The sequence below is a fragment of the Phytophthora cinnamomi genome, assembly GCF_018691715.1.
Source record: "Phytophthora cinnamomi strain GKB4 chromosome Unknown Contig90, whole genome shotgun sequence".
In the NCBI taxonomy this organism is placed as follows: Eukaryota; Oomycota; class Peronosporomycetes; order Peronosporales; family Peronosporaceae; genus Phytophthora; species Phytophthora cinnamomi.
The window spans coordinates 121,557-146,985 of NW_027151023.1; the positions used below are offsets into that span (position 1 = coordinate 121,557).

The following is a 25,429-nucleotide window of genomic DNA, read 5'->3' on the forward strand; positions in this document are numbered from 1 at the left end:
TACTCGGAGCACGAGAAAGCGTATCGGTTTGAAGAGATCGAGAGCGGTCGCGTGTTGGTGAGCCGCGACGCGCAGTTCATGGAAGACGTCTTCGACGGTGGGAGACGCAAATATGCTACGAAGGAGGTGGTGATTGGTCTTCCAGATGAAGACGATGAAGATGCCACGGATGAAGAGACTCCGTCCGAATCGGATGAGGACGGCAGTGAGGATGAGGCTGCGCGGGATGAAGACTTCGAACCCGGCAGCAAGCGACACCCGCGGACGCAGTCACTAGAAGAAGCCGTGGAGGTGCCGAGGGCCAAGCGATATGCGCCGCAGAATGGACGTTCGACGCTGGATGAGATGTCTGCGGCGGCCCAAGAGAGTCAAGATTTTGAGGCTGCGTACGTCGTGGATTCAGTGGGAGAGATGCCGACTACGTTCAAGTCGGCGATGGAATCCAGCGACGCAGCCAAGTGGAAGGAAGCATGCGACTCGGAGTACGACTCGCTGCTCAAGAACAAGACGTGGGAAGTGGTGCCACTGCCGAAGGGACGCAAGGCCATCGGCAACAGATGGGTGTTTCGCGTGAAGGAGAACCAGGCTGGAGAGGTCGAACGGTTCAAGGCGCGTCTGGTGGCCAAGGGTTCTCGCAGAAGTACGGCATCGACTACGACGAGACCTTCGCTCCAGTGGCCAAGTTCACGTCGATCCGGGCCGTGCTGAGTTTGGCCGCCAAGTATGGTCTCAAGCTGCATCAGATGGATGTGAAGACGGCGTTCCTGAATGGCGGCTTGGACGAAGAGATCTACATGGTGCAACCGGACGGCTACGTCGATGAAGACCACCCGGACTACGTGTGCAAGCTGAAGCAGTCATTGTACGGGTTGAAGCAGTCGCCGCGCATGTGGAACAAGACCATCGACGAGTTCATGCTGAAGCTGGGGTTCACCAAGTGCGAGTCCGACCATTGCGTCTACGTGAAACGCGACGGACACAGCATGATCTTCGTGGTCATCTACGTGGACGACCTGATCCTGGCCAGCAACGACGACGAGCTGATGGAGTCGACCAAGCGCGCACTCAGCAAACGGTTCGAAATGACAGACCTCGGCGAGCTTACGTACTTCCTCGGCATGGAGATCAAGAACGACTTGGAGTCCGGCAAGGTGACGATGCGGCAGACCAAGTTTCTCAAGTCGATCCTGAGCAAGTTCGGCATGCAGGACAGCAAACCCGTGAAGACGCCGCAGGATCCAGGACTTAAGTTGACCAAGAACATGTGCGAGGGTGGCTGCAAGCATGAAGACACGATGAAGAACGTGCCGTATCGGAGTGCTGTCGGCGCGTTGATGTACCTGATGGTGGCGACGCGTCCGGACCTGGCTGCTGCAGTAGGCGTGCTGAGTCAGTTCGCCGCCGACCCGTGTCCCACACACTGGCAAGCCCTCAAGCGTGTGCTCCGGTATCTGCAAGCCACGCCCACGCATGGCATCGAGTTCTCGAAGGGTGACGGCTGCGGAGTTGTGTGGCTACTCGGACGCAGACTGGGCTGGTGACATCGAATCGAGAAGAAGTACAAGCGGCTACGCGTTCATGATGAACGGCGGGTGCATCAGCTGGAGGAGCAAGAAGCAGCGGACGGTGGCGCTGTCATCTACAGAGGCGGAGTACATGGCGCTGTCAGAGGCGACGCAGGAGGCGGTGTGGCTCAAGGTGTTTCTGCGCGAGCTCGGCGAAATGGCAAGCGATGAAGCAATCAAGATCTACGAGGACAACCAAGGCTCCATCGCGTTGGCCAAGAACCCGGAGTTCCACAAGCGCACCAAGCACATCGACATTCGCTACCACTTCGTGCGTGAGAAGGTGGAAGACGGTCAGGTGGTGTTGGAGTACTGCTCGACGAAGGACATGCTGGCCGACATCATGACGAAGGCGATCACTTCTGTGCAGTTCGAAGTTCTGCGACACAAGCTGGGGATCCAAGGTGCAGCCGACGTCGAGTCGCGTGGGAATGTTGTCAAGGGATCGCCTCGACCAGCTGCGGTGTACCAGTAAGGTACCGGTGTGACCTTCACTCAGTGGTGCCGCCATCATTCGTGTGATGATGGGACGAGGATTACGGGACGCTGATGATGGGACGAGGATTACGGGACGCTGATGATGGGACGCGTGGGTACAAGATTGTGGGTACAGGATGGGCATCTACGTGGCACTCGCTGATTGGCTGAAGGACCTTCTATCCAGTTAGGAATCCAGTAGAGTGTATCCAGCAGGAATATCCAGTAGGCTTAGAGGTAGCACGCAGTTCGCGAACTAAGGACCTAAATCAATCACTTTGCATTCTGACATCAAGTGCTCAAACGACCTTTACTTTTAGATCTCCATCGACAAGTTCAACGGCGACAACTACGCCACGTGGAACCGCTACATGCGTGGCGTGTTCCTGACCAAGTCGGTGTGGAGCGTCGTGAACCGCGAGACGAAACCAAGCTTCGCGGACACGAGGGCCAAGGACGACTACGTCAAGTCGAGCAACATCGCGTTCGGCCTGATGTTGCTCCACATGGATGCTGACTACCATCATGTGGTCGACGACTGCGAGGAAGCGTGGGTGGCCTGGACGCGACTGCGTTCGCTCTACGGGGGGTCGCAGAAGGCTGGACGCATCTACCTGAAGCGCCAGCTCTTCAGCATGGAGATGGCAGAAGGCGGCAATGTGCTTCATCATTGCAATGAAGTCCTCAACATCAGCGCCAAGCTCAGCAACATCGGCGCCAAGATGGAGGATGAAGACGTGGCGATCTGCTTGCTCAGGAGTCTGCCCAAGAGTTTCGAGAACGTCGTTCTCAACTTGGAGATGAGCAACGCAGAGCTGCGCACTCAAGATGTGATCAAGGTGCTCACGAATGAGCACATCAAGCGGCAGGGCGAGAAGACGGCTCAGGTGAAGATTGAAGACGCTGCGAGGGCCTTCAATGCCGAGCGTGAAAGTCGCCACTGCACGTACTGCGGAAAATCGGGGCACGTCGTGGAAAAGTGCTGGACCAAGCAGAAGGAGAGAATCGAGGTGCACGACGTGGCCGGTCTGGTCGCGGTGCGAACAACGTCCAGTGGCGTGACGACAGCGATGACGACTGCGTCGCGTTCGCGGTCTCTATGGAGTGTGGAGTCTCCAGGACCAACAAGTTTCAAGGCTCATGGGCGATCGACAGTGGTGCCACGCACCACATCTGCAACGACAAGGCCAAGTTTGTCGACATCAAGGTGTGCGACGAAGGTGAACTCACGGTCGCCAACGGCAACACGGCCAAGATCATGGGAGTCGGGACGGTCATGCAGCGGGTCACTTTGCCCAACGGCAAGGAGCGCGACATCCGCATTCAAGATGCACTTTACGTGCCAAGCATGAACAAGAACCTGCTTTCGGTGCCGCAGATCAACCGAAGCGGACTGTTCAAGGTGGTGTTTGATGGTGCTGAAATGCACATCGCACAGAAGAAGTCGAAGAAAATCGTGGCTTCCGCGGACCTGATCGACGGCCTCTACTGGCTCCGAGTCCCAAGCTGCGCTGCGAATTCGGTGTCCAAGGCGTCGGTCAACGCGGTGGATCTTCATGCGCGTTTGGGTCACGCGCCGAATGACGTTCTTCGGAAGATGGCAAGTGGCATGGTGACGGGTGCGAAAATGCCGACATCGTCGAAGCCAATGTCGTGGGTGCCAACAAGGGAAAATGGTGCAAAAGCCCTTCCCAAGCAACCCGAACAAGCGCAAGTACAAGCCGTTCGAGTTCCTCCACTTCGACATCTGCGGGCCCATGGAAGAAGAGTCGCTGGGTGGCAGCCGCTACCTGCTGCTCATCACGGACGAAGCCAGCGGCTGCATGTCGGGATTCTGTCTGCGAGCCAGGTCGGAGAGTGAAGGCTGCTTGCGCCGATTCATCACCAAGGTGGAGAAGCAATTCGATGCCAGGGTGAAGTTCGTGCGCCATGACGGAGCCAAGGAGTTCGCGACCAATTCGCTCTTGGCGTACTACGAAGACCACGGCATCGAAGTGCAGCCCACGGTTCGGTATGCGCACCAAACCAACGCGACGGCTGAACGCGCCAACCGAACCATCGTGACCATCGGCCGCAGCATGCTTCACTACGCTGGGTTGGACAAGACGTTCTGGGCGGAAGCAGCGATGACGGCGATTTACATCAAGAATCGTCTGCCGTCACCCAAGTCGCCCGACAAAACTCCGTTCGAGATCGTCTACAAGTCCAAGCCCAACGTGAAGCACATGCGGATCTTCGGGTGCAAGGCCTACGTTTTGACGCCGAAGGAGAAGCGACTCAAGTGGGACCCGAAAGCTCGTGAAGGAATTTTCATGGGTTACGAGGAGCGTTCCAAGGCGTATCGAGTTTATGACATCGAGGCGGGGCAGGTGGTCATCTCTCGCGATGTCACATTCGATGATGAAGAAGGTCGTACTGGGATCTTGCACTTGGAGACTTGGTCGTAGACACCGCCGAGGCTTGGGGCGAGGCGAGGAAGGTCACTTGGGGGGTTGAATCGAAATTCAGAAGTGATTGGATTGTTGGAGCTTACACCCTAGGCTAGTGCTAAAGACACGCGGCCGTGCGTCCTATCAACTAGTGCGTCTAATCAACCATCATTCTACACTGCTCGTCCAATCAACCTACTCGTCTAATCAACGTGTGGTCGTATTGGACCGGTTCGGTTAACCGGTTCGGGTACCTCGGAACTGGTACAGTGTACCAAGGTTCAGTACCCTGCAACACGCCCCCTCAATGCGAACACGCGTGAACGCCGAGCGCAGCCGTCAAGTCCTTGTGGCGTGGTCCGGCAAGTCCCTTGGTCATGATGTCGGCCAGCATGGTGGCAGTCTCGCAGTACTCGACGATCACTTCGCCGCGCTTGACTTCGTCGCGGATGTGATGGTACTTGATGTCGATGTGCTTGGCGCGGCCATGGTTGACGGGGTTCTTGGTCATCTTGATGCACGACTGGTTGTCTTCGAAAATCTTCAACTCGGGCGTGACTCCGCCTGCAGCAACCAGGATCTCGCACAGCAGCTTGTGCACCCACTTGCCTTCTTGAATCGCCAAACTCAGTGCGATGTACTCGGCCTCGCTTGTCGAGAGCGACACACTTGACTGCTTCTTGGAACCCCACGAGATCGGTCCGCCGGCGACTTGGAACAGGTAGCCCGACGTAGACTTGCGATCACTAAGATCACCAGCCCAGTCGGCATCCGAGTAACCTTGAAAGTCGATGTCCTTGCCCGGCGAAAAACGGAGTCCGTGCGACTTGGTCCCTTGAAGGTAGCGGAAGATGCGCTTGACCGCAATCCAGTGCTCGACTTGCGGGTTCTCCATGAAGCGTGACACGTAGCCGACAGCGAACGCAATGTCCGGGCGAGTCGATGTCATCAAGTGCATGAGTGCACCGACAGCCTCGCGAAATGGCGCGTCCAACTTGGTCATGGCGTCGCTTGAGACCAGCTTCATGCTGATGTCGACCGGACTTGCAGCGGGTTTGCAGTCTTGCATGCCGAAGCGCTCCAGGATGTCGTTGATGTAGCGAGCTTGGCTCAGCGTAACACTGCCATCCGCGTTGTCGACCACCTCGATCCCGAGGATGAAAGAACACTTGCCACTGTCGGTCATCTCGAACCGCGACTTGAGTTGGCGCTTGACTTCCGCGATCATTTCCGCTGAACTTCCGGTCACCAAGACGTCGTCCACGTAGACCAGCAGCAGAACGCATTCGCCGTCGACGACCTTGATGTAGAGGCAGGGGTCGTAGCTTGATACGCGAAAACCGATGGAGCGCACATACTCGTCGAAGGTCTCGTTCCAAACTCGCGAAGCTTGCTTGAGCCCGTAAATCGCCTTGAGCAGTTCCACGCAGTCGAAACCGTCGTCCAGTTCCACGCCTTCAGGCACGCTGCAGAACACCTTCTCCTTCATCAAGCCGTACAGGAACGCAGTCACCACGTCGAGCTGGTCCATCGGCCATCCGAAGTACTTGGCAACCGCAATGATCATTCGCAGCGTGACGTACTTGACCACGGGCGAAAACGTCTCGGTGTAGTCGATGCCATACTTCTGCACGAAGCCTTTCGCGACGAGCCGAGCCTTGAACTTCTCGATCGATCCGTCCGCGTTGCGCTTGATCTTGAACACCCACTTGGTACCGACTGCGCGCTGGTTGTTGGGCAGTTTGGCGGCGCGGAAAACACCTCGCAGCCGCATTGACTTGAGTTCGGCGCGAATTGCCTTGCGCCACTGGACTTGGTCTGGTCCGTTCACAGCTTCTTGAAACGTCTTCGGCTCCGCGCTGTCACTTGCTTCCACAGCATTCGCACTTGCACGCCAGAACATGGGTGGGGTCGAGCCGTCTTCATCGTCTTCTTCGGATTTTGCTTCTTGCGCCGTCGTAGATTCACGTTGGTCTTCGTCTTCCGAGCGTCCAGGCGCACTTGCTTCTTCGAGTCCAGCACTGCGACGAGGACGCCGAACATTGTCGCGATCTTGGTTGTCCGGACGCGATTTGCGCTTCCCCGCCTGCGTGAACACCCTTGTGCCGGAGTCGTCGGAGACTTGCATGTCGTCGAAAACGTCGGTAAGTCGGTTGACTTCTTCACCATCAGCAGCCTTGGAGTCGTCGAAGCTTGACTCATCGAATGTGACATCGCGAGAGATGACCACCTGCCCCGCCTCGATGTCATAAACTCGATACGCCTTGGAACGCTCCTCGTAACCCATGAAAATTCCTTCACGAGCTTTCGGGTCCCACTTGAGTCGCTTCTCCTTCGGCGTCAAAACGTAGGCCTTGCACCCGAAGATCCGCATGTGCTTGACGTTGGGCTTGGACTTGTAGACGATCTCGAACGGAGTTTTGTCGGGCGACTTGGGTGACGGCAGACGATTCTTGATGTAAATCGCCGTCATCGCTGCTTCCGCCCAGAACGTCTTGTCCAACCCAGCGTAGTGAAGCATGCTGCGGCCGATGGTCACGATGGTTCGGTTGGCGCGTTCAGCCGTCGCGTTGGTTTGGTGCGCATACCGAACCGTGGGCTGCACTTCGATGCCGTGGTCTTCGTAGTACGCCAAGAGCGAATTGGTCGCGAACTCCTTGGCTCCGTCATGGCGCACGAACTTCACCCTGGCATCGAATTGCTTCTCCACCTTGGTGATGAATCGGCGCAAGCAGCCTTCACTCTCCGACCTGGCTCGCAGACAGAATCCCGACATGCAGCCGCTGGCTTCGTCCGTGATGAGCAGCAGGTAGCGGCTGCCACCCAGCGACTCTTCTCCATGGGCCCGCAGATGTCGAAGTGGAGGAACTCGAACGGCTTGTACTTGCGCTTGTTCGGGTTGCTTGGGAAGGGCTTTTGCACCATTTTCCCTTGTTGGCACCCACGACATTGGCTTGACTTCTTCGACGATGTCGGCATTTTCGCACCCGTCACCATGCCACTTGAGACCATCTTCCGAAGAACGTCATTCGGCGCGTGACCCAAACGCGCATGAAGATCCACCGCGTTGACCGACGCCTTGGACACCGAATTCGCAGCGCAGCTTGGGACTCGGAGCCAGTAGAGGCCGTCGATCAGGTCCGCGGAAGCCACGATTTTCTTCGACTTCTTCTGTGCGATGTGCATTTCAGCACCATCAAACACCACCTTGAACAGTCCGCTTCGGTTGATCTGCGGCACCGAAAGCAGGTTCTTGTTCATGCTTGGCACGTAAAGTGCATCTTGAATGCGGATGTCGCGCTCCTTGCCGTTGGGCAAAGTGACCCGCTGCATGACCGTCCCGACTCCCATGATCTTGGCCGTGTTGCCGTTGGCGACCGTGAGTTCACCTTCGTCGCACACCTTGATGTCGACAAACTTGGCCTTGTCGTTGCAGATGTGGTGCGTGGCACCACTGTCGATCGCCCATGAGCCTTGAAACTTGTTGGTCCTGGAGACTCCACACTCCATAGAGACCGCGAACGCGACGCAGTCGTCATCGCTGTCGTCACGCCACTGGACGTTGTTCGCACCGCGACCAGACCGGCCACGTCGTGCACCTCGATTCTCCTCCTTCTGCTTGGTCCAGCACTTTTCCATGACGTGCCCCGATTTTCCGCAGTACGTGCAGTGGCGACTTTCACGCTCGGCATTGAAGGCCCTCGCAGCGTCTTCAATCTTCACCTGAGCCGTCTTCTCGCCCTGCCGCTTGATGTGCTCATTCGTGAGCACCTTGATCACATCTTGAGTGCGCAGCTCTGCGTTGCTCATCTCCAAGTTGAGAACGACGTTCTCGAAACTCTTGGGCAGACTCCTGAGCAAGCAGATCGCCACGTCTTCATCCTCCATCTTGGCGCCGATGTTGCTGAGCTTGGCGCTGATGTTGAGGACTTCATTGCAATGATGAAGCACATTGCCGCCTTCTGCCATCTCCATGCTGAAGAGCTGGCGCTTCAGGTAGATGCGTCCAGCCTTCTGCGACCCCCGTAGAGCGAACGCAGTCGCGTCCAGGCCACCCACGCTTCCTCGCAGTCGTCGACCACATGATGGTAGTCAGCATCCATGTGGAGCAACATCAGGCCGAACGCGATGTTGCTCGACTTGACGTAGTCGTCCTTGGCCCTCGTGTCCGCGAAGCTTGGTTTCGTCTCGCGGTTCACGACGCTCCACACCGACTTGGTCAGGAACACGCCACGCATGTAGCGGTTCCACGTGGCGTAGTTGTCGCCGTTGAACTTGTCGATGGAGATCTTGGTGTCTTGGACAGAGGACATGGTGCTTGGGCTCATAACCTGAAGAAGGTCGTACTGGGATCTTGCACTTGAGACTTGGGCGTAGACACCGCCGAGGCTTGGGGCGAGGCGAGGAAGGTCACTTGGGGGTTGAATCGAAATTCAGAAGTGATTGGATTGTTGGAGCTTACACCCTAGGCTAGTGCTAAAGACACGCGGCCGTGCGTCCTATCAACTAGTGCGTCTAATCAACCATCATTCTACACTACTCGTCCAATCAACCTACTCGTCTAATCAACGTGTGGTCGTATTGGACCGGTTCGGTTAACCGGTTCGGGTACCTCGGAACTGGTACAGTGTACCAAGGTTCAGTACCCTGCAACACGCCCCTCAATGCGAACACGCGTGAACGCCGAGCGCAGCCGTCAAGTCCTTGTGGCGTGGTCCGGCAAGTCCCTTGGTCATGATGTCGGCCAGCATGGTGGCAGTCTCGCAGTACTCGACGATCACTTCGCCGCGCTTGACTTCGTCGCGGATGTGATGGTACTTGATGTCGATGTGCTTGGCGCGGCCATGGTTGACGGGGTTCTTGGTCATCTTGATGCACGACTGGTTGTCTTCGAAAATCTTCAACTCGGGCGTGACTCCGCCTGCAGCAACCAGGATCTCGCACAGCAGCTTGTGCACCCACTTGCCTTCTTGAATCGCCAAACTCAGTGCGATGTACTCGGCCTCGCTTGTCGAGAGCGACACACTTGACTGCTTCTTGGAACCCCACGAGATCGGTCCGCCGGCGACTTGAACAGGTAGCCCGACGTAGACTTGCGATCACTAAGATCACCAGCCCAGTCGGCATCCGAGTAACCTTGAAAGTCGATGTCCTTGCCCGGCGAGAAGCGGATTCCGTGCGACTTGGTCCCTTGAAGGTAGCGGAAGATGCGCTTGACCGCAATCCAGTGCTCGACTTGCGGGTTCTCCATGAAGCGTGACACGTAGCCGACAGCGAACGCAATGTCCGGGCGAGTCGATGTCATCAAGTGCATGAGTGCACCGACAGCCTCGCGAAATGGCGCGTCCAACTTGGTCATGGCGTCGCTTGAGACTAGCTTCATGCTGATGTCGACCGGACTTGCAGCGGGTTTGCAGTCTTGCATGCCGAAGCGCTCCAGGATGTCGTTGATGTAGCGAGCTTGGCTCAGCGTAACACTGCCATCCGCGTTGTCGACCACCTCGATCCCGAGGATGAAGGAACACTTGCCACTGTCGGTCATCTCGAACCGCGACTTGAGTTGGCGCTTGACTTCCGCGATCATTTCGCCGAACTTCCGGTCACCAAGACGTCGTCCACGTAGACCAGCAGCAGAACGCATTCGCCGTCGACGACCTTGATGTAGAGGCAGGGTCGTAGCTTGACACGCGAAAACCGATGGAGCGCACATACCGTCGAAGGTCTCGTTCCAAACTCGCGAAGCTTGCTTGAGCCCGTAAATCGCCTTGAGCAGTTCCACGCAGTCGAAACCGTCGTCCAGTTCCACGCCTTCAGGCACGCTGCAGAACACCTTCTCCTTCATCAAGCCGTACAGGAACGCAGTCACCACGTCGAGCTGGTCCATCGGCCATCCGAAGTACTTGGCAACCGCAATGATCATTCGCAGCGTGACGTACTTGACCACGGGCGAAAACGTCTCGGTGTAGTCGATGCCATACTTCGCACGAAGCCTTTCGCGACGAGCCGAGCCTTGAACTTCGATCGATCCGTCCGCGTTGCGATTGATCTTGAACACCCACTTGGTACCGACTGCGCGCTGGTTGTTGGCAGTTTGGCGGCGCGGAAAACACCTCGCAGCCGCATTGACTTGAGTTCGGCGCGAATTGCCTTGCGCCACTGGACTTGGTCTGGTCCGTTCACAGCTTCTTGAAACGTCTTCGGCTCCGCGCTATCACTTGCTTCCACATCATTCGCACTTGCACGCCAGAACATGGGTGGGGTCGAGCCGTCTTCATCGTCTTCTTCCGATTTTTCTTCTGCGCCGCCGTAGATTCACGTTGGTCTTCGTCTTCCGAGCGTCCAGGCGCACTTGCTTCTTCGAGTCCAGCACTGCGACGAGGACACCGAACATTGTCGCGATCTTGGTTGTCCGGACGCGAATTGCGCTTCCCCGCCTGCGTGAACACCCTTGTGCCGGAGTCGTCGGAGACTTGCATGTCGTCGAAAACGTCGGTAAGTCGGTTGACTTCTTCACCATCGGCAGCCTTGGAGGCGTTGAAGCTTGACTCATCGAATGTGACATCGCGAGATATGACCACCTGGCCCGCCTCGATGTCATAAACTTGATACGCCTTGGAACGCTCCTCGTAACCCATGAAAATTCCTTCACGAGCTTTCGGGTCCCACTTAAGTCGCTTCTCCTTCGGCGTCAAATCGTAGGCCTTGCACCCGAAGATCCGCATGTGCTTGACGTTGGGCTTGGACTTGTAGACGATCTCAAACGGCGTTTTGTCGGGCGACTTGGGTGACGGCAGACGATTCTTGATGTAAATCGCCGTCATCGCTGCTTCCGCCCAGAACGTCTTGTCCAACCCAGCGCAGTGAAACATGCTGCGGTCGATGGTCACGATGGTTCGGTTGGCGCGTTCAGCCGTCGCGTTGGTTTGGTGCGCATACCGAACCGTGGGCTGCACTTCGATGCCGTGGTCTGCGTAGTACGCCAAGAGCGAATTGGTCGCGAACTCCTTGGCTCCGTCATGGCGCACGAACTTCACCCTCGCATCGAATTGCTTCTCCACCTTGGTGATGAATCGGCGCAAGCAGCCTTCACTCTCCGACCTGGCTCGCAGACAGAATCCCGACATGCAGCCGCTGGCTTCGTCCGTGATGAGCAGCAGGTAGCGGCTGCCACCCAGCGACTCTTCTCCATGGGCCCGCAGATGTCGAAGTGGAGGAACTCGAACGGCTTGTACTTGCGCTTGTTCGGGTTGCTTGGGAAGGGCTTTGCACCATTTTCCTTGTTGGCACCCACGACATTGGCTTGACTTCTTCGACGATGTCGGCATTTTCGCACCCGTCACCATGCCACTTGAGACCATCTTCCGAAGAACGTCATTCGGCGCGTGACCCAAACGCGCATGAAGATCCACCGCGTTGACCGACGCCTTGGACACCGAATTCGCAGCGCAGCTTGGGACTCGGAGCCAGTAGAGGCCGTCGATCAGGTCCGCGGAAGCCACGATTTTCTTCGACTTCTTCTGTGCGATGTGCATTTCAGCACCATCAAACACCACCTTGAACAGTCCGCTTCGGTTGATCTGCGGCACCGAAAGCAGGTTCTTGTTCATGCTTGGCACGTAAAGTGCATCTTGAATGCGGATGTCGCGCTCCTTGCCGTTGGGCAAAGTGACCCGCTGCATGACCGTCCCGACTCCCATGATCTTGGCCGTGTTGCCGTTGGCGACCGTGAGTTCACCTTCGTCGCACACCTTGATGTCGACAAACTTGGCCTTGTCGTTGCAGATGTGGTGCGTGGCACCACTGTCGATCGCCCATGAGCCTTGAAACTTGTTGGTCCTGGAGACTCCACACTCCATAGAGACCGCGAACGCGACGCAGTCGTCATCGCTGTCGTCACGCCACTGGACGTTGTTCGCACCGCGACCAGACCGGCCACGTCGTGCACCTCGATTCTCTCCTTCTGCTTGGTCCAGCACTTTCCACGACGTGCCCCGATTTTCCGCAGTACGTGCAGTGGCGACTTTCACGCTCGGCATTGAAGGCCCTCGCAGCGTCTTCAATCTTCACCTGAGCCGTCTGGTCGCCCTGCCGCTTGATGTGCTCATTCGTGAGCACCTTGATCACATCTTGAGTGCGCAGCTCTGCGTTGCTCATCTCCAAGTTGAGAACGACGTTCTCGAAACTCTTGGGCAGACTCCTGAGCAAGCAGATCGCCACGTCTTCATCCTCCATCTTGGCGCCGATGTTGCTGAGCTTGGCGCTGATGTTGAGACTTCATTGCAATGATGAAGCACATTGCCGCCTTCTGCCATCTCCATGCTGAAGAGCTGGCGCTTCAGGTAGATGCGTCCAGCCTTCTGCGCCCCCCGTAGAGCGAACGCAGTCGCGTCCAGGCCACCCACGCTTCCTCGCAGTCGTCGACCACATGATGGTAGTCAGCATCCATGTGGAGCAACATCAGGCCGAACGCGATGTTGCTCGACTTGACGTAGTCGTCCTTGGCCCTCGTGTCCGCGAAGCTTGGTTTCGTCTCGCGGTTCACGACGCTCCACACCGACTTGGTCAGGACACGCCACGCATGTAGCGGTTCCACGTGGCGTAGTTGTCGCCGTTGAACTTGTCGATGGAGATCTTGGTGTCTTGGACAGAGGACATGGTGCTTGGGCTCATAACCTGAAGAAGGTCGTACTGGGATCTTGCACTTGTTGGTCGTTGACACCGCCGAGGCTTGGGGCGAGGCGAGGAAGGTCACTTGGGGGGTTGAATCGAAATTCGAAGTGATTGGATTGTTGAGCTTACACCTAGGCTAGTGCTAAAGACACGCGGCCGTGCGTCCTATCAACAAGTGCGTCTAATCAACCATCATTCTACACTGCTCGTCCAATCAACCTACTCGTCTAATCAACGTGTGGTCGTATTGACCGGTTCGGACCAACCGGTTCGGGTACCTGAACTGGTCACGCACAGTGTACCAAGGTTCAGTACCCTGTGCGCGACCGCACGCATCCCCGATCAAGTTCAAGCTGGCATCGACTACACCGAGAACGGCCGGATGGCCGATGGACCAGCTCGACGTGGTGACTGCGTCTTGATGAAGGAGAGGTGTTCTGCAGCGCCTGAAGGCGTGGAACTGGACGACGGTTTCGACTGCGTCTGCTCAAGGCGGCAGCTTGAATCGGTTTTCGCGTCTCGCTACGACCCATGCCTCTACATCAAGGTCGTCGACGGCGAATGCGTTCTGCTGCTGGTCTACGTGGACGACGTTCGCGGAAGTCAAGCGCCAACGCGGTTCGAGATGACCGACGATCGAGGTGGTTCAGCCGCTCGCTACATCAACGACATCCTGGAGCGCTTCGGCATGCAAGACTGCAAACCCGCTGCAAGTCGACATCAGCATGAAGGTCTCAAGCGACGAAACGTGTCACGCTTCATGGAGAACCCGCAAGTCGAGCACTGGATTGCGGTCAAGCGCATCTTCCGAGTCGCACTGCAAGTCTACGTCGGGCTACCTGTTCCAAGTCGCCGGCGGACCGATCTCGTGGGGTTCCAAGGCACGAGTACTCAGACATCATCGAAGTCCGCGGCGATGACTTGCCACAGTCACCGGTTAACCGAACCGGTCCAATACGACCACACGTTGATTAGACGAGTTGGCGTCAATCCAATCACTTCGAATTTCGATTCAACCCCAACTTCCGCTTGAATCACTTTGAGGCAGGGGTCGTAGCTTGACACGCGAAAACCGATGGAGCGCACATACTCGTCGAAGGTCTCGTTCCAAACACGCGAAGCTTGCTTGAGCCCGTAAATCGCTTTGAGCAGTTCCACGCAGTCGAAACCGTCGTCCAGTTCCACGCCTTCAGGCACGCTGCAGAACACCTTCTCCTTCATCAAGCCGTACAGGAACGCAGTCACCACGTCGAGCTGGTCCATCGGCCATCCGAAGTACTTGGCAACCGCAATGATCATTCGCAGCGTGACGTACTTGACCACGGGCGAAAACGTCTCGGTGTAGTCGATGCCATACTTCTGCACGAAGCCTTTCGCGACGAGCCGAGCCTTGAACTTCTCGATCGATCCGTCCGCGTTGCGCTTGATCTTGAACACCCACTTGGTACCGACTGCGCGCTGGTTGTTGGGCAGTTTGGCGGCGCGGAAAACACCTCGCAGCCGCATTGACTTGAGTTCGGCGCGAATTGCCTTGCGCCACTGGACTTGGTCTGGTCCGTTCACAGCTTCTTGAAACGTCTTCGGCTCCGCGCTGTCACTTGCTTCCACCGCATTCGCACTTGCACGCCAGAACATGGGTGGAGTCGAGCCGTCTTCATCGTCTTCTTCCGATTTTTCTTCTTGCGCCGCCGTAGATTCACGTTGGTCTTCGTCTTCCGAGCGTCCAGGCGCACTTGCTTCTTCGAGTCCAGCACTGCGACGAGGACGCCGAACATTGTCGCGATCTTGGTTGTCCGGACGCGATTTGCGCTTCCCCGCCTGCGTGAACACCCTTGTGCCGGAGTCGTCGGAGACTTGCATGTCGTCGAAAACGTCGGTAAGTCGGTTGACTTCTTCACCCTCAGCAGCCTTGGAGTCGTCGAAGCTTGACTCATCGAATGTGACATCGCGAGAGATGACCACCTGCCCCGCCTCGATGTCATAAACTCGATACGCCTTGGAACGCTCCTCGTAACCCATGAAAATTCCTTCACGAGCTTTCGGGTCCCACTTGAGTCGCTTCTCCTTCGGCGTCAAAACGTAGGCCTTGCACCCGAAGATCCGCATGTGCTTGACGTTGGGCTTGGACTTGTAGACGATCTCGAACGGAGTTTTGTCGGGCGACTTGGGTGACGGCAGACGATTCTTGATGTAGATCGCCGTCATCGCTGCTTCCGCCCAGAACGTCTTGTCCAACCCGGCGTAGTTGAAGAAGGTCGTACTGGGATCTTGCACTTGGAGACTTGGTCGTAGACACCGCCGAGGCTTGGGGCGAGGCGAGGAAGGTCACTTGGGGGGTTGAATCGAAATTCAGAAGTGATTGGATTGTTGGAGCTTACACCCTAGGCTAGTGCTAAAGACACGCGGCCGTGCGTCCTATCAACTAGTGCGTCTAATCAACCATCATTCTACACTACTCGTCCAATCAACCTACTCGTCTAATCAACGTGTGGTCGTATTGGACCGGTTCGGTTAACCGGTTCGGGTACCTCGGAACTGGTACAGTGTACCAAGGTTCAGTACCCTGCAACACGCCCCCTCAATGCGAACACGCGTGAACGCCGAGCGCAGCCGTCAAGTCCTTGTGGCGTGGTCCGGCAAGTCCCTTGGTCATGATGTCGGCCAGCATGGTGGCAGTCTCGCAGTACTCGACGATCACTTCGCCGCGCTTGACTTCGTCGCGGATGTGATGGTACTTGATGTCGATGTGCTTGGCGCGGCCATGGTTGACGGGGTTCTTGGTCATCTTGATGCACGACTGGTTGTCTTCGAAAATCTTCAACTCGGGCGTGACTCCGCCTGCAGCAACCAGGATCTCGCACAGCAGCTTGTGCACCCACTTGCCTTCTTGAATCGCCAAACTCAGTGCGATGTACTCGGCCTCGCTTGTCGAGAGCGACACACTTGACTGCTTCTTGGAACCCCACGAGATCGGTCCGCCGGCGACTTGGAACAGGTAGCCCGACGTAGACTTGCGATCACTAAGATCACCAGCCCAGTCGGCATCCGAGTAACCTTGAAAGTCGATGTCCTTGCCCGGCGAGAAGCGGATTCCGTGCGACTTGGTCCCTTGAAGGTAGCGGAAGATGCGCTTGACCGCAATCCAGTGCTCGACTTGCGGGTTCTCCATGAAGCGTGACACGTAGCCGACAGCGAACGCAATGTCCGGGCGAGTCGATGTCATCAAGTGCATGAGTGCACCGACAGCCTCGCGAAATGGCGCGTCCAACTTGGTCATGGCGTCGCTTGAGACTAGCTTCATGCTGATGTCGACCGGACTTGCAGCGGGTTTGCAGTCTTGCATGCCGAAGCGCTCCAGGATGTCGTTGATGTAGCGAGCTTGGCTCAGCGTAACACTGCCATCCGCGTTGTCGACCACCTCGATCCCGAGGATGAAGGAACACTTGCCACTGTCGGTCATCTCGAACCGCGACTTGAGTTGGCGCTTGACTTCCGCGATCATTTCGCCGAACTTCCGGTCACCAAGACGTCGTCCACGTAGACCAGCAGCAGAACGCATTCGCCGTCGACGACCTTGATGTAGAGGCATGGGTCGTAGCTTGACACGCGAAAACCGATGGAGCGCACATACTCGTCGAAGGTCTCGTTCCAAACTCGCGAAGCTTGCTTGAGTCCGTAAATCGCCTTGAGCAGTTCCACGCAGTCGAAACCGTCGTCCAGTTCCACGCCTTCAGGCACGCTGCAGAACACCTTCTCCTTCATCAAGCCGTACAGGAACGCAGTCACCACGTCGAGCTGGTCCATCGGCCATCCGAAGTACTTGGCAACCGCAATGATCATTCGCAGCGTGACGTACTTGACCACGGGCGAAAACGTCTCGGTGTAGTCGATGCCATACTTCTGCACGAAGCCTTTCGCGACGAGCCGAGCCTTGAACTTCTCGATCGATCCGTCCGCGTTGCGCTTGATCTTGAACACCCACTTGGTACCGACTGCGCGCTGGTTGTTGGGCAGTTTGGCGGCGCGGAAAACACCTCGCAGCCGCATTGACTTGAGTTCGGCGCGAATTGCCTTGCGCCACTGGACTTGGTCTGGTCCGTTCACAGCTTCTTGAAACGTCTTCGGCTCCGCGCTGTCACTTGCTTCCACAGCATTCGCACTTGCACGCCAGAACATGGGTGGGTCGAGCCGTCTTCATCGTCTTCTTCCGATTTTTCTTCTTGCGCCGCCGTAGATTCACGTTGGTCTTCGTCTTCCGAGCGTCCAGGCGCACTTGCTTCTTCGAGTCCAGCACTGCGACGAGGACGCCGAACATTGTCGCGATCTTGGTTGTCCGGACGCGATTTGCGCTTCCCCGCCTGCGTGAACACCCTTGTGCCGGAGTCGTCGGAGACTTGCATGTCGTCGAAAACGTCGGTAAGTCGGTTGACTTCTTCACCATCAGCAGCCTTGGAGTCGTCGAAGCTTGACTCATCGAATGTGACATCGCGAGAGATGACCACCTGCCCCGCCTCGATGTCATAAACTCGATACGCCTTGGAACGCTCCTCGTAACCCATGAAAATTCCTTCACGAGCTTTCGGGTCCCACTTGAGTCGCTTCTCCTTCGGCGTCAAAACGTAGGCCTTGCACCCGAAGATCCGCATGTGCTTGACGTTGGGCTTGGACTTGTAGACGATCTCGAACGGAGTTTTGTCGGGCGACTTGGGTGACGGCAGACGATTCTTGATGTAAATCGCCGTCATCGCTGCTTCCGCCCAGAACGTCTTGTCCAACCCGGCGTAGTGAAGCATGCTGCGGCCGATGGTCACGATGGTTCGGTTGGCGCGTTCAGCCGTCGCGTTGGTTTGGTGCGCATACCGAACCGTGGGCTGCACTTCGATGCCGTGGTCTTCGTAGTACGCCAAGAGCGAATTGGTCGCGAACTCCTTGGCTCCGTCATGGCGCACGAACTTCACCCTGGCATCGAATTGCTTCTCCACCTTGGTGATGAATCGGCGCAAGCAGCCTTCACTCTCCGACCTGGCTCGCAGACAGAATCCCGACATGCAGCCGCTGGCTTCGTCCGTGATGAGGAGCAGGTAGCGGCTGCCACCCAGCGACTCTTCTTCCATGGGCCCGCAAATCTCGAAGTGGAGGAACTCGAACGGCTTGTACTTGCGCTTGTTCGGGTTGCTTGGGAAGGGCTTTTGCACCATTTTCCCTTGTTGGCACCCACGACACTGGCTTGACTTCTTCGACGATGTCGGCATTTTCGCACCCGTCACCATGCCACTTGAGACCATCTTCCGAAGAACGTCATTTGGCGCGTGACCCAAACGCGCATGTGAAGAAGGTCGTACTGGGATCTTGCACTGGTTCACTTGGTCGTAGACACCGCCGAGGCTTGGGGCGAGGCGAGGAAGGTCACTTGGGGGGTTGAATCGAAATTCAGAAGTGATTGGATTGTTGGAGCTTACACCCTAGGCTAGTGCTAAAGACACGCGGCCGTGCGTCCTATCAACTAGTGCGTCTAATCAACCATCATTCTACACTACTCGTCCAATCAACCTACTCGTCTAATCAACGTGTGGTCGTATTGGACCGGTTCGGTTAACCGGTTCGGGTACCTCGGAACTGGTACAGTGTACCAAGGTTCAGTACCCTGCAACACGCCCCCTCAATGCGAACACGCGTGAACGCCGAGCGCAGCCGTCAAGTCCTTGTGGCGTGGTCCGGCAAGTCCCTTGGTCATGATGTCGGCCAGCATGGTGGCAGTCTCGCAGTACTCGACGATCACTTCGCCGCGCTTGACTTCGTCGCGGATGTGATGGTACTTGATGTCGATGTGCTTGGCGCGGCCATGGTTGACGGGGTTCTTGGTCATCTTGATGCACGACTGGTTGTCTTCGAAAATCTTCAACTCGGGCGTGACTCCGCCTGCAGCAACCAGGATCTCGCACAGCAGCTTGTGCACCCACTTGCCTTCTTGAATCGCCAAACTCAGTGCGATGTACTCGGCCTCGCTTGTCGAGAGCGACACACTTGACTGCTTCTTGGAACCCCACGAGATCGGTCCGCCGGCGACTTGGAACAGGTAGCCCGACGTAGACTTGCGATCACTAAGATCACCAGCCCAGTCGGCATCCGAGTAACCTTGAAAGTCGATGTCCTTGCCCGGCGAGAAGCGGATTCCGTGCGACTTGGTCCCTTGAAGGTAGCGGAAGATGCGCTTGACCGCAATCCAGTGCTCGACTTGCGGGTTCTCCATGAAGCGTGACACGTAGCCGACAGCGAACGCAATGTCCGGGCGAGTCGATGTCATCAAGTGCATGAGTGCACCGACAGCCTCGCGAAATGGCGCGTCCAACTTGGTCATGGCGTCGCTTGAAACTAGCTTCATGCTGATGTCGACCGGACTTGCAGCGGGTTTGCAGTCTTGCATGCCGAAGCGCTCCAGGATGTCGTTGATGTAGCGAGCTTGGCTCAGCGTAACACTGCCATCCGCGTTGTCGACCACCTCGATCCCGAGGATGAAGGAACACTTGCCACTGTCGGTCATCTCGAACCGCGACTTGAGTTGGCGCTTGACTTCCGCGATCATTTCCGCCGAACTTCCGGTCACCAAGACGTCGTCCACGTAGACCAGCAGCAGAACGCATTCGCCGTCGACGACCTTGATGTAGAGGCATGGGTCGTAGCTTGACACGCGAAAACCGATGGAGCGCACATACTCGTCGAAGGTCTCGTTCCAAACTCGCGAAGCTTGCTTGAGTCCGTAAATCGCCTTGAGCAGTTCCACGCAGTCGAAACCGTCGTCCAGTTCCACGCCTTCAGGCACGCTGCAGAACACCTTCTCCTTCATCAAGCCGTACAGGAACGCAGTCACCACGTCGAGCTGGTCCATCGGCCATCCGAAGTACTTGGCAACCGCAATGATCATTCGCAGCGTGACGTACTTGACCACGGGCGAAAACGTCTCGGTGTAGTCGATGCCATACTTCTGCACGAAACCTTTCGCGACAAGCCGAGCCTTGAACTTCTCGATCGATCCGTCCGCGTTACGCTTGATCTTGAACACCCACTTGGTACCGACTGCGCGCTGGTTGTTGGGTAGTTTGGCGGCGCGGAAAACACCTCGCAGCCGCATCGACTTGAGTTCGGCGCGAATTGCCTTGCGCCACTGGACTTGGTCTGGTCCGTTCACAGCTTCTTGAAACGTCTTCGGCTCCGCGCTGTCACTTGCTTCCACAGCATTCGCACTTGCACGCCAGAACATGGGCGGAGTCGAGCCGTCTTCATCGTCTTCTTCCGATTTTTCTTCTTGCGCCGCCGTAGATTCCCGTTGGTCTTCATCTTCCGAGCGTCCAGGCGCACTTGCTTCTTCGAGTCCAGCACTGCGACGAGGACGTCGAACATTGTCGCGATCTTGGTTGTCCGGACGCGATTTGCGCTTCCCCGCCTGCGTGAACACCCTTGTGCCGGAGTCCTCGGAGACTTGCATGTCGTCGAAAACGTCGGTAAGTCGGTTGACTTCTTCACCCTCAGCAGCCTTGGAGTCGTCGAAGCTTGACTCATCGAATGTGACATCGCGAGAGATGACCACCTGCCCCGCCTCGATGTCATAAACTCGATACGCCTTGGAACGCTCCTCGTAACCCATGAAAATTCCTTCACGAGCTTTCGGGTCCCACTTGAGTCGCTTCTCCTTCGGCGTCAAAACGTAGGCCTTGCACCCGAAGATCCGCATGTGCTTCACGTTGGGCTTGGACTTGTAGACGATCTCGAACGGAGTTTTGTCGGGCGACTTGGGTGACGGCAGACGATTCTTGATGTAAATCGCCGTCATCGCTGCTTCCGCCCAGAACGTCTTGTCCAACCCAGCGTAGTGAAGCAATGGTCACTGGGATCGGTTGCACGTTGGAGACTTGGTGCGTACCGACACCGCCGAGGCTTGGGGCGAGGCGAGGAAGGTCACTTGGGGGGTTGAATCGAAATTCAGAAGTGATTGGATTGTTGGAGCTTACACCCTAGGCTAGTGCTAAAGACACGCGGCCGTGCGTCCTATCAACTAGTGCGTCTAATCAACCATCATTCTACACTACTCGTCCAATCAACCTACTCGTCTAATCAACGTGTGGTCGTATTGGACCGGTTCGGTTAACCGGTCCGGTACCTCGGAACTGGTACAGTGTACCAAGGTTCAGTACCCTGCAACACGCCCCTCAATGCGAACACGCGTGAACGCCGAGCGCAGCCGTCAAGTCCTTGTGGCGTGGTCCGGCAAGTCCCTTGGTCATGATGTCGGCCAGCATGGTGGCAGTCTCGCAGTACTCGACGATCACTTCGCCGCGCTTGACTTCGTCGCGGATGTGATGGTACTTGATGTCGATGTGCTTGGCGCGGCCATGGTTGACGGGGTTCTTGGTCATCTTGATGCACGACTGGTTGTCTTCGAAAATCTTCAACTCGGGCGTGACTCCGCCTGCAGCAACCAGGATCTCGCACAGCAGCTTGTGCACCCACTTGCCTTCTTGAATCGCCAAACTCAGTGCGATGTACTCGGCCTCGCTTGTCGAGAGCGACACACTTGACTGCTTCTTGGAACCCCACGAGATCGGTCCGCCGGCGACTTGGAACAGGTAGCCCGACGTAGACTTGCGATCACTAAGATCACCAGCCCAGTCGGCATCCGAGTAACCTTGAAAGTCGATGTCCTTGCCCGGCGAGAAGCGGATTCCGTGCGACTTGGTCCCTTGAAGGTAGCGGAAGATGCGCTTGACCGCAATCCAGTGCTCGACTTGCGGGTTCTCCATGAAGCGTGACACGTAGCCGACAGCGAACGCAATGTCCGGGCGAGTCGATGTCATCAAGTGCATGAGTGCACCGACAGCCTCGCGAAATGGCGCGTCCAACTTGGTCATGGCGTCGCTTGCACAGTCTTGCACGAACAGGATGTCGTTGAAGCGAAGCGCTTCCGCGTTGTCGACCTCGATCCCGAGGATCTTCTCGGTCAAAAAGACGTCTTGAGGCGTCGGTCAATGACCGCATGGTGCATGCCGCGTCCCAAATTGCCAAGAAGAAGGTCGTACTGGGATCTTGCACTGGTTGACTTGGTCGTAGACACCGCCGAGGCTTGGGGCGAGGCGAGGAAGGTCACTTGGGGGGTTGAATCGAAATTCAGAAGTGATTGGATTGTTGGAGCTTACACCCTAGGCTAGTGCTAAAGACACGCGGCCGTGCGTCCTATCAACTAGTGCGTCTAATCAACCATCATTCTACACTACTCGTCCAATCAACCTACTCGTCTAATCAACGTGTGGTCGTATTGGACCGGTTCGGTTAACCGGTTCGGGTACCTCGGAACTGGTACAGTGTACCAAGGTTCAGTACCCTGCAACTCGCCCCCTCAATGCGAACACGCGTGAACGCCGAGCGCAGCCGTCAAGTCCTTGTGGCGTGGTCCGGCAAGTCCCTTGGTCATGATGTCGGCCAGCATGGTGGCAGTCTCGCAGTACTCGACGATCACTTCGCCGCGCTTGACTTCGTCGCGGATGTGATGGTACTTGATGTCGATGTGCTTGGCGCGACCATGGTTGACGGGGTTCTTGGTCATCTTGATGCACGACTGGTTGTCTTCGAAAATCTTCAACTCGGGCGTGACTCCGCCTGCAGCAACCAGGATCTCGCACAGCAGCTTGTGCACCCACTTGCCTTCTTGAATCGCCAAACTCAGTGCGATGTACTCGGCCTCGCTTGTCGAGAGCGACACACTTGACTGCTTCTTCGAACCCCACGAGATCGGTCCGCCGGCGACTTGGAACAGGTAGCCCGACGTAGACTTGCGATCACTAAGATCACCAGCCCAGTCGGCATCCGAGTAACCTTGAAAGTCGATGTCCTTGCCCGGCGAGAAGCGGATTCCGTGCGACTTGGTCCCTTGAAGGTAGCGGAAGATGCGCTTGACCGCAATCCAGTGCTCGACTTGCGGGTTCTCCATGAAGCGTGACACGTAGCCGACAGCGAACGCAATGTCCGGGCGAGTCGATGTCATCAAGTGCATGAGTGCACCGACAGCCTCGCGAAATGGCGCGTCCAACTTGGTCATGGCGTCGCTTGAGACCAGCTTCATGCTGATGTCGACCGGGCTTGCAGCGGGTTTGCAGTCTTGCATGCCGAAGCGCTCCAGGATGTCGTTGATGTAGCGAGCTTGGCTCAGCGTAACACTGCCATCCGCGTTGTCGACCACCTCGATCCCGAGGATGAAGGAACACTTGCCACTGTCGGTCATCTCGAACCGCGACTTGAGTTGGCGCTTGACTTCCGCGATCAGATCAGCCGAACTTCCGGTCACCAAGACGTCGTCCACGTAGACCAGTAGTAGAACGCATTCGCCGTCGACGACCTTGATGTAGAGGCATGGGTCGTAGCTTGACACGCGAAAACCGATGGAGCGCACATACTCGTCGAAGGTTTCGTTCCAAACTCGCGAAGCTTGCTTGAGCCCGTAAATCGCCTTGAGCAGTTCCACGCAGTCGAAACCGTCGTCCAGTTCCACGCCTTCAGGCACGCTGCAGAACACCTTCTCCTTCATCAAGCCGTACAAGAACGCAGTCACCACGTCGAGCTGGTCCATCGGCCATCCGAAGTACTTGGCAACCGCAATGATCATTCGCAGCGTGACGTACTTGACCACGGGCGAAAACGTCTCGGTGTAGTCGATGCCGTACTTCTGCACGAAGCCTTTCGCGACGAGCCGAGCCTTGAACTTCTCGATCGATCCGTCCGCGTTGCGCTTGATCTTGAACACCCACTTGGTGCCGACTGCGCGCTGGTTGTTGGGCAGTTTGGCGGCGCGGAAGACACCTCGCAGCCGCATTGACTTGAGTTCGGCGCGAATTGCCTTGCGCCACTGGACTTGGTCTGGTCCGTTCACAGCTTCTTGAAACGTCTTCGGCTCCGCGCTGTCGCTTGCTTCCACAGCATTCGCACTTGCACGCCAGAACATGGGTGGGGTCGAGCCGTCTTCATCGTCTTCTTCCGATTTTTCTTCTTGTGCCGGCGTAGATTCACGTTGGTCTTGGTCAACCGAGGGTCCAGGCGCACTTGCTTCTTCGAGTCCAGCACTGCGACGAGGACGCCGAACATTGTCGCGATCTTGGTTGTCCGGACGCGATTTGCGCTTCCCCGCCTGCGTGAACACCCTTGTGCCGGAGTCGTCGGAGACTTGCATGTCGTCGAAAACGTCCGTAAGTCGGTTGACTTCTTCACCATCAGCAGCCGTGGAGTCGTCGAAGCTTGACTCATCGAATGTGACATCGCGAGAGATGACCACCTGCCCCGCCTCGATGTCATAAACTCGATACGCCTTGGAACGCTCCTCGTAACCCATGAAAATTCCTTCACGAGCTTTGGGGTCCCACTTGAGTCGCTTCTCCTTCGGCGTCAAAACGTAGGCCTTGCACCCGAAGATCCGCATGTGCTTGACGTTGGGCTTGGACTTGTAGACGATCTCGAACGGAGTTTTGTCGGGCGACTTGGGTGACGGCAGACGATTCTTGATGTAGATCGCCGTCATCGCTGCTTCCGCCCAGAACGTCTTGTCCAACCCGGCGTAGTGCAGCATGCTGCGGCCGATGGTCACGATGGTTCGGTTGGCGCGTTCAGCCGTCGCGTTGGTTTGGTGCGCATACCGAACCGTGGGCTGCACTTCGATGCCGTGGTCTTCGTAGTACACCAAGAGCGAATTGGTCGCGAACTCCTTGGCTCCGTCATGGCGCACGAACTTCACCCTGGCATCGAATTGCTTCTCCACCTTGGTGATGAATCGGCGCAAGCAGCCTTCGCTCTCCGACCTGGCTCGCAGACAGAATCCCGACATGCAGCCGCTGGCTTCGTCCGTGATGAGCAGCAAGTAGCGGCTGCCACCCAGCGACTCTTCTTCCATGGGCCCGCAAATGTCGAAGTGGAGGAACTCGAACGGCTTGTACTGGCGCTTGTTCGGGTTGCTCGGGAAGGGCTTTTGCACCATTTTCCCTTGTTGGCACCCACGACATTGGCTTGACTTCTTCGACGACGTCGGCATTTTCGCACCCGTCACCATGCCACTTGAGACCATCTTCCGAAGAACGTCATTCGGCGCGTGACCCAAACGCGCATGAAGATCCACCGCGTTGACCGACGCCTTGGACACCGAATTCCCAGCGCAGCTTGGGACTCGGAGCCAGTAGAGCCCGTCGATTGAAGAAGGTCGTACTGGGATCTTGCACTTGGAGACTTGGGCGTAGACACCGCCGAGGCTTGGGGCGA

The 25,429-nt window shown here is 56.9% G+C and overlaps 8 protein-coding genes across 9 annotated transcripts; 1 reads left to right on the forward strand and 7 right to left on the reverse strand.

Moving 5' to 3' along the window:
- Positions 1-2,413: 2,413 nt before the first annotated feature.
- IUM83_18317 (Copia protein) lies at positions 2,414-4,489 on the forward strand (the record flags this gene model as incomplete). Its single annotated transcript, XM_067943308.1, has 3 exons — positions 2,414-3,123; positions 3,198-3,654; positions 3,728-4,489. 3 exons carry the CDS (start codon positions 2,414-2,416, stop codon positions 4,487-4,489), a joined length of 1,929 nt encoding a protein of 642 aa, XP_067784470.1.
- A 286-nt stretch (positions 4,490-4,775) lies between these two features.
- IUM83_18318 (Retrovirus-related Pol polyprotein from transposon TNT 1-94) lies at positions 4,776-8,784 on the reverse strand (the record flags this gene model as incomplete). Its single annotated transcript, XM_067943309.1, has 3 exons — positions 4,776-7,384; positions 7,459-8,400; positions 8,493-8,784. The coding sequence occupies 3 exons, from the start codon at positions 8,782-8,784 to the stop codon at positions 4,776-4,778; spliced, it is 3,843 nt and encodes a 1,280-aa protein (XP_067784475.1).
- Positions 8,785-9,132: 348 nt separating this feature from the next.
- Positions 9,133-13,037, reverse strand: IUM83_18319 (putative integrase; the record flags this gene model as incomplete). The annotated part of the gene is made up of 5 exons (XM_067943310.1): positions 9,133-9,539; positions 9,608-10,547; positions 10,708-12,372; positions 12,539-12,743; positions 12,874-13,037. 5 exons carry the CDS (start codon positions 13,035-13,037, stop codon positions 9,133-9,135), a joined length of 3,381 nt encoding a protein of 1,126 aa, XP_067784474.1.
- A 2,682-nt stretch (positions 13,038-15,719) lies between these two features.
- IUM83_18320 (Integrase catalytic core protein) lies at positions 15,720-16,601 on the reverse strand (the record flags this gene model as incomplete). Its single annotated transcript, XM_067943311.1, has 1 exon — positions 15,720-16,601. One exon carries the CDS (start codon positions 16,599-16,601, stop codon positions 15,720-15,722), a length of 882 nt encoding a protein of 293 aa, XP_067784523.1.
- A 38-nt stretch (positions 16,602-16,639) lies between these two features.
- Positions 16,640-18,339, reverse strand: IUM83_18321 (putative integrase; the record flags this gene model as incomplete). The annotated part of the gene is made up of 2 exons (XM_067943312.1): positions 16,640-17,232; positions 17,316-18,339. The coding sequence occupies 2 exons, from the start codon at positions 18,337-18,339 to the stop codon at positions 16,640-16,642; spliced, it is 1,617 nt and encodes a 538-aa protein (XP_067784524.1).
- Positions 18,340-18,800: 461 nt separating this feature from the next.
- Positions 18,801-20,969, reverse strand: IUM83_18322 (Integrase catalytic core protein; the record flags this gene model as incomplete). Its single annotated transcript, XM_067943313.1, has 2 exons — positions 18,801-19,962; positions 20,080-20,969. 2 exons carry the CDS (start codon positions 20,967-20,969, stop codon positions 18,801-18,803), a joined length of 2,052 nt encoding a protein of 683 aa, XP_067784541.1.
- Positions 20,970-21,345: 376 nt separating this feature from the next.
- IUM83_18323 (Integrase catalytic core protein) lies at positions 21,346-22,044 on the reverse strand (the record flags this gene model as incomplete). Its single annotated transcript, XM_067943314.1, has 1 exon — positions 21,346-22,044. One exon carries the CDS (start codon positions 22,042-22,044, stop codon positions 21,346-21,348), a length of 699 nt encoding a protein of 232 aa, XP_067784522.1.
- A 485-nt stretch (positions 22,045-22,529) lies between these two features.
- IUM83_18324 (Integrase catalytic core protein) lies at positions 22,530-25,151 on the reverse strand (the record flags this gene model as incomplete). Of its 2 annotated transcripts, XM_067943316.1 has the most annotated exons (2): positions 24,695-24,700; positions 24,858-25,151. In XM_067943316.1, 2 exons carry the CDS (start codon positions 25,149-25,151, stop codon positions 24,695-24,697), a joined length of 300 nt encoding a protein of 99 aa, XP_067784527.1. The 2 variants fall into 2 exon arrangements, with proteins under 2 accessions (XP_067784528.1, XP_067784527.1); XM_067943315.1 differs by having other exon boundaries at positions 22,530-25,151.
- Positions 25,152-25,429: the final 278 nt, after the last annotated feature.